The sequence below is a fragment of the Lithobates pipiens genome, unplaced genomic scaffold (assembly GCF_037356315.1).
Source record: "Lithobates pipiens isolate NorthernLeopardFrog02 unplaced genomic scaffold, aLitPip1_a1.2 Scaffold_10, whole genome shotgun sequence".
NCBI lineage: Eukaryota > Metazoa > Chordata > Amphibia > Anura > Ranidae > Lithobates > Lithobates pipiens.
Genome location: NW_027507686.1, coordinates 173,626,463 through 173,640,301, shown reverse-complemented (window position 1 = coordinate 173,640,301; position 13,839 = coordinate 173,626,463). Strand labels below are relative to the sequence as shown.

General features: G+C 44.0%; 1 protein-coding gene across 4 annotated transcripts in view; it reads right to left on the bottom strand.

Annotated features, from left to right (window-relative positions):
- Positions 1 to 13,839, bottom strand: part of AP2A2 (adaptor related protein complex 2 subunit alpha 2) — a 270,817-nt gene that overhangs the window by 19,729 nt on the left and 237,249 nt on the right. For all 4 annotated transcript variants that reach the window (XM_077459935.1, XM_077459943.1, XM_077459951.1 and 1 more), the window contains one exon: positions 11,827 to 11,950. In XM_077459935.1, the coding sequence (XP_077316061.1) occupies positions 11,827 to 11,950 (124 nt within the window). The remainder of the gene's footprint in view (positions 1 to 11,826; positions 11,951 to 13,839) is intronic.

The window sequence follows — 13,839 nt, the reverse complement described above, 5'->3', positions numbered from 1 at the left end:
CCATTTTATTCTCTAGGATGTTAGAAAAAAATGAATAAAATTTATAAATATTATAACACTGTACCCAAATGAAATTTTTATCATTTTTTTCCCACAAATAGAGCTTTCTTTTGGTGGTATTTAAATTACAGCTGGGAGTTTTATTTTTTGCTAAACAAACAAAAAAAGATGCAAAAAAAAAAAAAAAAATCATGTTTAATAGTTTGTTATAAAATTTTGCAAACAGGTAATTTTTCTCCTTCATTGAAGTGTGCTGATGAGGTGGCACTGGTGGGCACCGATAGGCATAGTTAAGGTGGCACCGATAGGCATAGTTAAGGTGGCACCGATAGGCATAGTTAAGGTGGCACCGATAGGCATAGTTAAGGTGGCACCGATAGGCACAGATAAGGCGGCACCGATGGGCACAGATAAGGCGGCACCGATGGGCACAGATAAGGCGACACCGATGGGCACTGATAAGGCGACACCGATGGGCACTGATAAGGCGACACCGATGGGCACTGATAAGGCGACACCGATGGGCACTGATAAGGCGACACCGATGGGCACTGATAAGGCGACACCGATGGGCACTGATAAGGCGACACCGATGGGCACTGATAGATGACACTGATGGGCACTGATAGATGACACTGATGGGCACTGATAGATGACACTGATGGGCACTGATGACACTAGGGTGCAGCAGCATTGTTGAGGCAGATTGTGGGCACTGATAGGTGGCACTGTGGGCACTGATGGGTGGTACTGATGTGTGGCACTTTTTAATTACTGAGGTGGCACTGGCAGGGGGCAGGTGGGCACTGGTAAGCTGGCCGTGATCGGGACTGATGTCCCGATCACGGCCTCTGGTGATCGGGTCTTTTTTTTTCTCCTCGCGCTGACAGCTGATTACCGGCTCCGTTCTATCACATGATCAGCTGTCATTGGCTGACAGCTGATCACGTGGTAAGGGGTCGGGATCGCCCCCTTGCTTTGATCAGTGATCAGGCGAGTCTCATGGACTCGCTGATCACAGAGCGCGCCGCGTGCGCCCCTCAGGGGGCGCGCAGGCCGCTCGTGCACGGGACGTCAATAGACGTAGTCCCGGCAAAGGAGGTCCGCGCTGTAGCCGTCATTTGGCTATAGCGCGGATCTCTAGTGGTTAAAGAGGTGTTCCCATTATAAAAAAAAATGAAAGTCAGCAGCTACAAATACTGCAGCTGCTGACTTAAATAAATCGGACACTTACCTGTCCCAGGGTCCAGAGATGCGGGGGATCGAAGCCCGCTAGTCTTCCCCTCCCTTCGGCATCGCCGACATTGCACCCGGTTGTGGCTTCAGAGCCAGGAACCCACTGCGCATGCGAGAGCTGCACCGAGCGCCGTGATTGGCCGCGCAATCATCTGGGACCTGTCACGTGTCCCAGATGATTGAGAAGAGGGAAGGGGCAGAGCTGAAGTTTAATATACATCCAATAATAAAAACAAGACTAATATGTCTAGCATACAATTCATTCATAAAATATCCAAACCCCCTTCATTTTTTATTTTTTTTTGTTTTGTTATGTTCCAGCCTGGTACTACAGTTGTTTAAACTTTTTCGAATTAATCTACACTCAGTAGCCCATAATGTCAAAGTGAAAAATAGTATTTTTGTACTTGCCATAAAATCCATTTCTCAGAGTACACCGTGCTGCATATTCAGAACCATAGGGTTATCTCTACATCTCTATATACACACACAATCTTAATCAGAACACATGGAGAGTCAGACCAAGTGGGTTCCAGAATCAATCGGCCCATCAGTGATTCCATTCATTCACACATCCATCAGTTCATTCATGCATTTATCCATCAATCTACCCCAGGATTCAAGAAGGGCCACTGGAGGAAACCCTCTGAAAAGTATATTGGAGCTGCTCATACCTTATGGAATACAGGCAATCAGTGGATATATAAAGATATATTTTGGATGCTTGATTTTACCAGATTTCTGTTGAGTTTAACCCCAAAGGGGAGAGATTCTACCTCACATGGTGACAAGCCTGGTGTGTGGTGCATGGATTGATGAACTTTTACCACCTTAAGAAATTGTATTTGATTTACTCACCTGAAACCACTTCAAGGGACTGACTTATTTATTTTCGTGTATAAGGAATTGTATACAAGCATGTCAGACATTTATATTGATATGAGTGCTGCTATGATAGCTTACAACTTTTTTATTTCATCATCGTTTACATATTTGCTTGATCTTCAGTAGCTGCTATTCAGGATTTAAGATCACAAGCTGTGATCTAGACATCTATTTTTTTTTATTTATAGTTACATAGTTAGTAAGGTTGAATAAAGACCAGTCCATCCAGTTCAACCTGAGTGAGTGTCTACAATTGTCCCTATCCCTGTACATTGCACACTCACATCGGTCCTTACCCTCAAGGTGCCCACACAATCTAAGGTCCCCATTCATATACTAGGGCCAATTTGGGACAGAAGCCAATTAACCTACCTGCATGTCTTTGGAGTGTGGGAGGAAACCGGAGTACCCGGAGGAAAACCACGCACGCACAGGGAGAATATGCAAACTCCAAGCAGGTAGTGTCGTGGTTGGGATTCAAACCAGCGACCCTTTTTTTTGCTAGGCGAGAGTGCTACCCACTACACCACTGTGCTGCCCGAATCTTTATTTTATTTGCAAGTCTACAAAACGGCATACATCTCATACTTTTTACAATAGTAGAAAAAAAAGATTGAAGAGGGAGCATTTAGACTCCCCTTTCAAACAACTATAATTATTTAACCATTCTTCCCCTTTATCACACCTATTCCACTAAACTAGCATACCACACTTCCATACTTCCGATACCTCCCACACTCCCCATTCCATTCATCACTCAGCAAGATACTTAGCCTTAATCCCTCCCAGATTAGACCACGTCCTTACATACTATTCCTCCACATTACTTTTTCTCATTCCACATCTTCCAAATCCTATCAAATTTGTTGCGGCTTCCTTGTTTGATATAGGATATCCTTTCCTTAATACTCACCATCTCTATACCCTGTTCCCATTCCCTACTAGATGGGAGGGCAGAGGACTGCCACCTCTGGGCAATAAGTTTCCTGGCCTGGAAAAGGCATCTCAGTATTGCTAACTGGGCATCTTTAGGTCTCCCCTCTCCTTCTATCCATCCCAAGACACGCAAAGTGGGATCCATGTCTATGCAAACTTTAAACACCTGGACAATAGTATCCACCACCTCCCTCCAATATCGAAATAGTTTTAGACATCTCCAAAACATATGGATAAGGCCCCCCCCCCCCCCTGTTCTACCACATCTTGGACAGGTCTTGTCTCCGACCAAACCTAAACAGTTTTTGAGGTGTGCAATACAGTCTGTATAACAGAAAAAAGATGTGACATCTTCTGGGGTGGGGAAAGGGATACTCACAGAGAAAGTTCAAGAATCTTTTCCCATCGTGCTTCCGTTATTTTTCCCAATTTTTTTTCCCATTTCTCCCTATGGGACCTTGTTTGCAGCCCTTCCCGGCTCGCTTTATGTATACGTGGCTATACTTTAGATATTAGACCCTTCCATGACTTAGCCTTAATGATATTCTGTAACACTGGCATATTACTCCATTCTAGTGTCCCCCCTTTAAATTGTTCTGTCAAAGCGTGTCTTACCTGAAGATACCTAAAAAAAAGATCTCTTGGGGAGTACAAATTGGTCTCTTAGATCTTGAAAAGATCTCAACTTTCCATCATGATAAATCTGTGAAATGAACTTTAAACCTTGCCTTTCCCCATTCTCTAATCGGGCCCATTTTCTGCACCTCACCCAACTTGCTGTTTTCCCGTAAAGGGGAGTACTCTGAGAATCCTCTATAACCCACTTTTTTTTTTTAACCACTTCCCATACTCTTGCTATCAGGTCAAGAGTAGGGAGTCCCCTTAAGAATGTCCCCGCCTCTAATGCTTCAGTCAAAGAGTTAAGCAACGAGTTACAAGGGAGGATCTTCCTCTCTCGTCCTCTCTCATTTCGCATCCCCCTATATGTTGGAGCTGGGCCACCAGGAAGTAACTAAAAAAAAAAAAAAAAATGTGGGAGGGCTACCCCTCCCTCGTTATTTGGGAGTTGCAATGTATTGATGATGCGAGATGAACCCCCTTTCCAGATTAATTCTCTGAGTAAACTGTCAATTTTATGGAACTATATTTTGTGAATCCATACTGTGGAGTTGTGGAGAACATACAACAGTTGTGGCAGAAATATTTTAATTAAATTGCAACGACCTGCCGATGAAAGTGGGAGCTTTTTCCAAATTTTAATTTTTCCTTTAAATGTATTTAATAATGGGACTATTATTTACAATAAATTGTTTGGGGTCTCTGGAGATATTTATACCAAGGTACTTTATTTGATTCGCTATTTGTAGCCGTTGTGCCTCTTGGGGCAGAGAATTATCTAGTTGATCAATGGGCAGAAAAATGGATTTCTCAGTTTGTCTTCAATCCTGACAGACGTCCATGGGATTTGATTTTACACATAGTCTCCCTCAGCGAATCCTGTGTGTCATTAAGCAGTAAGAGGCGATCATCCGCAAATAGTATTACTTTTTCTTCATCCTCTCCTCGTCTAAACCCTTTTATCCCTGGGGAAGCTCTAAGACAAGGCCAAAGGCTCGATAGCGAGGGCGAAGAGAGGGCGAAGAGAGGGGGGGGGGACAAGCGGCACCCCTGTCGCATCCCCCTCAGCAATCAAAACCTGGCAGAGAGTTCATTGTTCATGTTTACCCTTGCCCCAGGAGACCCATATAGGAGCTTCACCCAGTTGACAAAATTCAGTCCAATCTGGAATTCCGTCAGTTCTACAAAGGAATTTCCACTCAAGGCTATCAAAGGCCTTGGCGGCATCTATTACCTTAAGAGGATTATTCATCCTTAGCGCTGAGCGGTGCGTTTGGGACTTTTTCTGCACTTTTGTAATATATATGTTATACATCCCCCTCTCAGCTATAGGCCTTCAGTTTAGTAACAAGCAGTAGCAGAAGTATCAAAACTCCATAGAGGGGTGGGAGCTGCATCAGTCAATGAATACAGAGAAATGGATTTTACGGCAAGTAAAAATCCTATTTTCTCTTTTCGATGACGTCCCCAAGCAGTGCCAAAAACATGAGGGGTGAGACAAGGACCCAAGGCTAACCACAAAAAGCTAACCAGTTAACAGAAGCCTAACCTGAACATTACACCCACCAAAGAGAACAGATCCTCTAAACAGCAGCCTGCAAAACCTTGTAGCCAAAAAGCATTTGCAGATGCCAAAACATCCATTTGTATAATGTAGTGAAAGTGTGCACCAATGGCCAAGCGGTCACTTTGCAAATCTGCGCCACGGATGCCTGATGACAAAGTCCAAGAAGCACTAAAGCCTGAGTAGAGTGCACCGTTACAGGGAAAGGAGGAACCCGACCCTTAATAGACTAAGTATGAGTCAATGTGTCTGATCAATCTGGAAATGGTCGCAGGAGAAGCGAACACTCCTTTCTTGGCCCTTCCGCGATCACAAACAGTGAGTCTGACCTCCGAAAAGACTCGGTGGCTGCCAGATACACCCAAAATCACCCGAACCACATCCAGCGCATGCAACACAAGTGTCTTGGAATGAGCGGGCCTGGGACACAAGGAAGGCAACAATGTCTTCATTTAAATGGAAGTCAGAGACAAACTTAGGTAGGAACGATGGGCGTGGACAAAGAACCCCCTCATCTTTGTGGATCACCAAGTAGGGGTTATGACAAGATAACGCCACCAGTTCCAATAAACTGAGCAGGGGTAATTGCCACCTTCGGCGACAGCACAAGCAGGGGAATCTCCCTTACATTTTCAAAATATAATAGTAATATAATATATATATAGTATCTCCTCACTGAGAGGCAGCCTCCAAGAGACATCGGCGATGAAACGCACTAGGTCGGCGTACCCAGTATTGCCAGTCCGGGGCCATCAGAACGACCGGAATCCCGTCGGCCTTGATCCTGCGCAGAAGTAGCGGAAAAAGCTTGAAAGGAGGGAAAGCATTAAAATCGGACGATACTGGCCCACTGGCCCACCAGAGTGTCTGTGGCATCTGTCAGAGAATCCAGAGATCTTGCCACAAACCTCGGTACCTGCCTGTTAAACCAAGACACCAACAGGTCCACCTCAGGGCTGCCCCACCGCAGACATATAATATGAAAACACACATCCGGATGAAGGGACCACTCCCCTTGGTCCAACACCTTCCGACAGATAGTGCGACTGTCAATTTTCCACACCTGGAATGCATACAGTGGAGAGTACCACAAAAAAAGCATTTTGCCCACCAGAGAATGCCGGCTACCTCCAGAGCCACCAACCCACTTTTTGTTCCGCCGTGGTGATTGACATAAGCCACTACTGTGGCATTGTCTGACTGGATCCGTACCGGAGCCGATCTGTTCAGTGATCCAGGCACAGCCTGATCGCCCGAAGTTCCAAGACATTGATTGTTCGATGCTGGAAGAATCCAGTCTTCCAATGAGCAGAGCTCAGCCCCAGTACGCCTCCCCACCGAGACCGACTGGCATTTATCGTGACCACTGTCCAACACAAAAGGAGAAAAAACTTGCCCTGCTGAAGAGTCAGATAGTGAAGCCACCAGGGAACAAAACCCCTGGTTTCCTAGCTCAGCCGAATCGGATTGTCCAGACATTAGACACTTGTTCCATTTCACTAGGATTCTCTCTCTGAAGGGACCTCATATAGAACTGTGCAAACGTGACTGTCTCAAAAAGGTAAAAACACCATCAGACCCAGCACTTGCAAGTCCAGAGGGAGGACATTTTGCGGGACAGCAACAGATGAATTGCAGCATGCAACTTCTGGATTTTGTCCAGAGGAAGAAGCACTCTGGCCAGAGCCGAATCCAGAGTAAGACCCAGATAATCCAATTTCCTGGACATCTGGTAGTTCAGAAGCCAACCAAACTCCTTCAAGGTCTGCATAGTAATCTCCACATTGTCCATCAACGCAGATGAGGACTACGCTCACAAGAGGTCGTCGTTCAAGTAGGCCAGCACAGCAATCCCCCGCTGAAATAGCAACTCCAGAACCAGGGCTAACATCTTCCTGAAGACCCAAGGCGAAACCAAAGGGTAACGCCACAAACAGATAGTGCTCTTCTCCCACAGCAAAGTGGAGGAAACTCTGGGGTTGGGCATATATTGGAATGTGCAAGTAAGCATCAGACGCTCATTGGTGGAAAAGAACCTTTCCAGAGGGCAAGAACGAAACTATCTTAACCAGACAGAATTACTTTGTGGACCCATTTGTCGTTCATCAAGGAGGTCCACGGCCCGGAAATGAACAAATACGTCCCCCCATCCCGGGAAAGGGTGAGGGCGCATCTTCATATAGAAGGGGCCTTGTGCGTGGGTCTAGAGAATCACACTCGGCTTACCAGACCAAGGCCACTTGGAACCTCCCTAGCAGGGCTTGAAAGGTTTTGAACCCTTGTTAGTGGGCCCTGAGGGATGAAAAAAAAAAAAAACAGTGTCCTGAGAAGGAAGTCCTTCCCAGACCAACACTTAAGCCACAACACACACCTAAGCACCACTGCTGAAACAGATAGCTTAGAAATCAAGGAAGTCATGTCCAAAGGCATCGCAGACAAATTGCAGCCCCAGGATTAACTGGTCCACCAACTCTACAAAAGGCAGGGGACAGCCACTCAGTTTGCGACACCAGGGCAATGGTGAGAACTGGCCGAAGTACTGAACCAGCAATAGTGAATATATAGTGAATATATTGAGGGCCACAAAGGTCCTTTAAAAAGCATCATGGTTTCCTCGTTTAACCTGGAGACAGGAGGATCCATTACTGGTGGGACAGTACACTTCTTCAGAAGGGACTCTTCAAAGGTGTAACTAACCGCAAAGCATTTAGGAACCAGAAAGGGACGTTTGGAAGCTTCCATTCTTTGTAGACAAACTTGTCAAAATAGGAGGGATAAGGCAACACTTGCCGTGCGAGATGGCTTGTGAGTACTAACACGAACGGCCACCTCCACAGCCGCCTCAGCTGCATCCTCCATCTTCAAAGTATCCCGCACAGATGTAGTCAGTACGTCAACCAGTGCCTTCTCGTGCGCAGCTACAGTTATGGAGGAATCATCCTCACTATCTGATAGATCAAAGAGCGTGACTACAAGCCCTGCAGGGTGGGCCACGTCCACGGTGGCAGAGCCAGATTCAGGATCTGATGGAACAGATGAGGCAGGGGGGCTAGCCCGTCGCTCAAAGGCCACCCCCACCTGGGTAACTAAACGACTCCAGGAGCGCCGTCAGTGCATCAATGGAAGGCTGGGACCCTGCTGCCTCCGATAGGGGGGGGTCAGGTGGGGAAACATGCTCCTGAGACTTTATGAGTGACAATGTGGAACCCACCAGCAAAACGTGTCGAGGAAAAGCACGCCACAAACTGCAGCAGAGAGAGGGAGGGACCCCACCAAGACTCACCACCCTACCAGAGGAGTGCTGATCTACACCAGAGACAGCCAAGGATCCACGTGCAGCATCCAGGGGTTACACAGACCCACCTCCTGCTCTGCAGCTCTCATTGGCCCTCTTATGACTCATTCCAAAAATTGCTAGAACCAAAGATTTCTGCAGGGAGCTAGGTCCTTAATTATGACTAGGCAGAAAAAAAAACTGAAGGTGTATAGAAGTGAGGGGATGTATACTAGCTAGGATGGCCCATAGGCATAGTCAAGTGTTTTTTTCTGCCTAGTTTCCTACTCCTGTAGGAGGCAATATAACCCTATGGTTCCAAATTTGGAGTGCTGTGCCCATTAATGTACTAAAGAAAAAAAGTTTTAGAAAATGAAAGATTTTTTTTTTTTTTTAAAGAAACAAACTGAAATCTTATGTACTTAAAGAGGAGGGCCGGTAAAAAAAAAAAAAAAAAAAAAAAAAAAGTCAGCAGCTGCAAACTGTAGCTGCTGACTTAAGCCGACTTACCTGTCCAGGGCGCCCGCGATGTCGGCCGCCCGAGGCCGACCCGTCCCTCGGCTCTGCCATTCTATGTAAGGGAAACAGGCAGTGGAGCCTTGCGGCTTCACTGCCCGTTTCCTACTGCGCATGCTCGAGTCACGCAGCGCTTTGTGAATGGGACGCGCTGTGTTCTGGGACACACAGTTCCCAAAACACAGCATGACCCATTACCCAGAAGACGCCACATGGAGGAGAGAAGAAAGAAGATCTCTGCGGAGGAAGAAGAGGCAGATAAGGATGAAGTGCCTAGCAACAGGCATTTCTGGTAAGTAAAAAAAATATTTTTCTTCATTTTTTTTTTTTATGATTTTTTTTTCAAATTTTTTATGTATTTTTTTTTTTCAGGGTGGCCCTCCACTTTAAGTATTCAAACCATTTACTCGGTACTTTGCTGAAGCACATTTGGCAGCAATTACAGCCTCAAGTCTTTTTGGGTATGAACCAACAAGCTTTGCACAACTAGATTGGGGGTTTTTCTGCCATTCTTCTTTGCAAATCCTCTAAAAACTTAGGTAGTTTGCTAAAAACAAAATAAAAAGATTAAAAAAAAACAAATATGGCTTTCCATTATTTTATTACGTAGGCGATTTGATCAGTTTCACTTCCTTAGTAATTACCACAGCTGTTTCATTTGAGGGAAATCCTGAAAACATGACCTGTTGGGGTGCCTTGAGGACTGGAGTTGAGAAACACTGGCCTAGCCACTGTGTCATAAAGCTCAGATCTATGGAGAGCTGCAGTGATGGTTACCCTTCTGGAACGTTGTCCCATCTCCACACAGGATCTCTATAGATCAGAGCTATCATCGGGTTTCTTAGTCCCCTCCCCTCCAACTGCTCGATTTGGCTGGGTGACCAGCTCTTGGAAGAGTCCTATAGTTGTGCCAAACTTCTTTCATTTAAGAATTATAAAGGACACTGTGTGTTTGGGAACCTTCAGCACAGCAGAATTTTTTTGTAGCATTCCCCAGATATGTGCCTTGCAATATTCTGGTCTCTGAGCTCAGCAAGTAGTTCCTTTGACCTCATGGCTTTTGCTCTGTCACGGTATGCATTGTCAGCTGTTAGGCCTTTTATAGAGAGGTACATGCCCTTCCAAATCATGTCCAATAAATTTATTTTACCACAGGTGGAACTCCAATCAAGGTGTAAAAACATCTCTGCAACGATCAAGAGAAATGGGAGACACCTGAGCTAAATTTTACATTTTGTTGCAAAGGGTCTGAATACTTATGCCAATGTGACATTTCAGTTTTTAATTTTTAATAAATTCAGACATTTCTATTTAGTTTTTTTTACTTTTTCATTACGAGTGTAGATTAATGAGAAAAAAAAATCACTAACTGTATCAGACTTAAACATAAAATTGAAAAAAAGTGAAGGGGGTCTGAATACTTTATCAATGCACTGTATGTCTACTGTAATGGTTCACATTTCTCTTGTATCCAAAATAGACCCAATGCGCTTCAAATAATCTTCCTCAGGAGCACAAGTGAATAGTATTAGTATAATGAAACACAATCTTAAAAACAAGAGCATATATTGTCTGCTAGAATCAGCGCAGCGTGAAACTTTTTTCCAAAAGGGGGAATTGCAGGAGACTGCTACACAGGACCACAATCATACATAAAGGGTCCAAATGTTTGTAGGGGGCCTCATCCAATGCTCACAGCCCCATACTGTATATATTTTAAAGAGGAAAACATTTTCACATTTTATGAATCCTCAAATGACCATATGAAGTCACCTATGGCAAAAGCAGCAGGGAAAGAATACTTCTCCAGGTTATTTTAATCAAAAGATCTCAGAATCAACACATCACCAGGTTCAAGCTACTGACTGGGTTAGTTTGCTGCTGGACTCTGTTTGAATCTGGAGATAACGTGATAAGGCGGGGAGGGGGAGTATACACGTGCTGAAAATATATTTTTTTACCCTAATGCCGGGAAATGTATTAAGTTAAAAAATGTTGCTTTACAAGTTTACCAAGGAAAGTGGGAACGTTCAAGTGTTCATACAGGAACGAGAATACTGTAGTGTTTTTACAAAGGGCGGGTCAAAACCTCTGCTTAGGTACTATATGCTGTACATGAAGAGTGTTCATTCACAGTTTGAATTAATTATCAGCTTTAGTTTATCCCCTGCAAGCTGTATAGGAAAGGAAATCATGCTGAAACTGAACTGTATCACAGGATGCTACAGGTACAATATAAAATTCTAGCAACACGTTACATTGTCACGCAAGACTTAGGCCCCTTTCACACGGACGGATAGAATGGTGCTTTTAGCTGTAGATCTCGTTTTCTACCGCAGCTAAAAGCACACAATGCTTTCCTATGGCCCCATTCACACACAACGTTTAGCTGCGATTTTGTTACATGCGGTTCGGTGCAAATAGGAAAAAGAGAATTGAATGCATCCAGGTGCAACGTAGCGCAGCTATATGCACATAACCGCAGGTAATCACAGTATTTTGTGTCAACTGCGGATAGCAGCGTGAGAAGGGATTCAAGGGAACAAAAATAAAATAAAAAAGTGTTGCTATGGGAACGACTATATTAGGTAACTGCAACTGCACAGAAACACACATAAACGCAGGTATTTGCACTGTACAAATGCAGCTGATAGCTGTGCCTGGAGTCTTGAAAAACAAACATGCTAAACTGCGGCAGAACAGCTGTCCATGTGAAAGGGGCATTAAAGGAACAGCATAGCTGAAATGGATGTGGAGGTCGGATGCCCTCACAACAGAAATGAGAGGGTGGCCATACCTGAACTGGATGTTGAGAACTGGGGTTTCCACAAACTCCTGTACACACTCAATGTTGACCACCTGCTGCACCTGGGCACCTCCATCAACTGTAGACTCCACTGGCTTAGACTGGAGATTCAGACATGAAAGGCCGTCAAGGAGAATAAGGCATTGCTGATTAAGAGACCTTGCTCTTGGAAAATGCACACATTACTTATACACTGCAAATATGATATTGGACATGTAACATTAATGATTAGTCTTACAGAGCAGGATTTTGATGTTTCCACCAGTGAAACCCAAGACCTCATTCACACCGAGGGTGTTTTAGTGCTAAAAAAAAAGTGCCTGTAAAGTGCCTGGAAACTGCCTGCCATGCCACCCTAGTGTGGTGCACTTGCAGGACGTTAGTCCTGCAAGAACCATCTTTGGGGCGGTTTGGGAGCGCTGTATAAAGTGTTGTATAAAGTGCTCCTAAACCGCCCCTGCCCATTGAAATTAATGGGCAGTGCTTCTGAAGTGCCTGAAAAGTGATTCAGAAGCACCGCAACACGGGTGGTTTTAGCCCTTTCTTCAGCCGCTAGTGTGGGTTAAAAGTGCCCCGCTAGTGGCCGAAAAGCTAAAACGAGCAGTGCTGTAGCACTAATGCAGCATGGCCCCAGTGTGAAAGGGGTATTCATTGGCAAATGTTTTGTGCTTTTTTGAAAGCAAAGCAAATAATCATTTACTCAAAAGGTTGATATCACATGAGGAATTTCGTAGCAAAGATTAGTCACTTCTACACATTACTAGTGAGTAACAGCTAGCAATATAACCACTAGAGTGAATGGCAATAGAGCTACAACATTGGTTAGTGCTCTGATTCAAATTTCTGTCCTTCTGTGATTTGTAGTTAAAGTGATACTAAAACACACACACCATTTTTACCAATTTACATTGTCCCTTCTCTAGTCAGTACCCTCCCCATTCAGTTAGAAACACGAAACAGCGAACACAGTTAACCCCTTGATCGCCCCCTAGTGTTAACCCCTTCCCTGCCAGTGACATTTTTACAGTAACCAGTGCCTTTTTATAGCACCGATTGCTGTATAAATAGCAATGGTCCCAAAAATGTGTCAAAACTGTCCGATGTGTCCGCCATAAAGTTGCAAAAATGGGGGAAAAAAAAAAAAAAAAGTAAAAAAAATTGCAGATCGCCACCATAGTAAAAAGATAAAAATAAACATGCTATAAATATATAGATATAGCCTCTATTTTGTAGACGCTATAACTTTTGCACAAACCAATATATGCTTATTGCGATTTCTTTACCAAAAATATGTAGAAGAATACATGTCGGCCTAAGCTGACAAAAAAAATAGCTTTTAAAAAAAAAAAAAATACAAAGAAATACAAAGAAAACGTCATCCTTTAAATAGTCACACTATATTACCAACAACCCATTATAACATGACAGATTCATACTTTCTCATAATTGGATTGAAATGTATGGAATGGGAGGACCTAAGATGCCACTAACACATGCAGACCTGATGGGGAACTGCGTCTGATATAAATGGCTGCTGATAAAATTATTGATCATGGTACTTCTAGTCTCATACTCAATCTACTGCTCGGGGTGAATTCAGACAATTCTGTTACAGTTTACTGTGGAAATGGTGGCCCCAGCAGCTACAAAAACGCACAAAAAACTGCCTTCTTGGCTAGAAGCATGGCTTTGACAGGCAACTGCAAGGTTGTGTGGCAAATCCCAGAAATAGAATTTTGTATGTGAACTGGAAAATATTTTGTCTAATTTATGCCCTTAGGCTGTCATTTTCATGTACAAGGCATTTGATATTAAGTGGATTTGAGTGTGCTTCACTATTAAATACAGGATTAAAAAAAACAAACAAAAAAAAAAACAGATGCTTAACCTCAAAGATAGCAGATCAGCAGCATACACCCTGATGAAGCACATTAAGAGCAAAACAGGTTGATAACATCTTGCAGGTACTGGCACGCAGCTTATTGCTATATTGCATGTTATTGA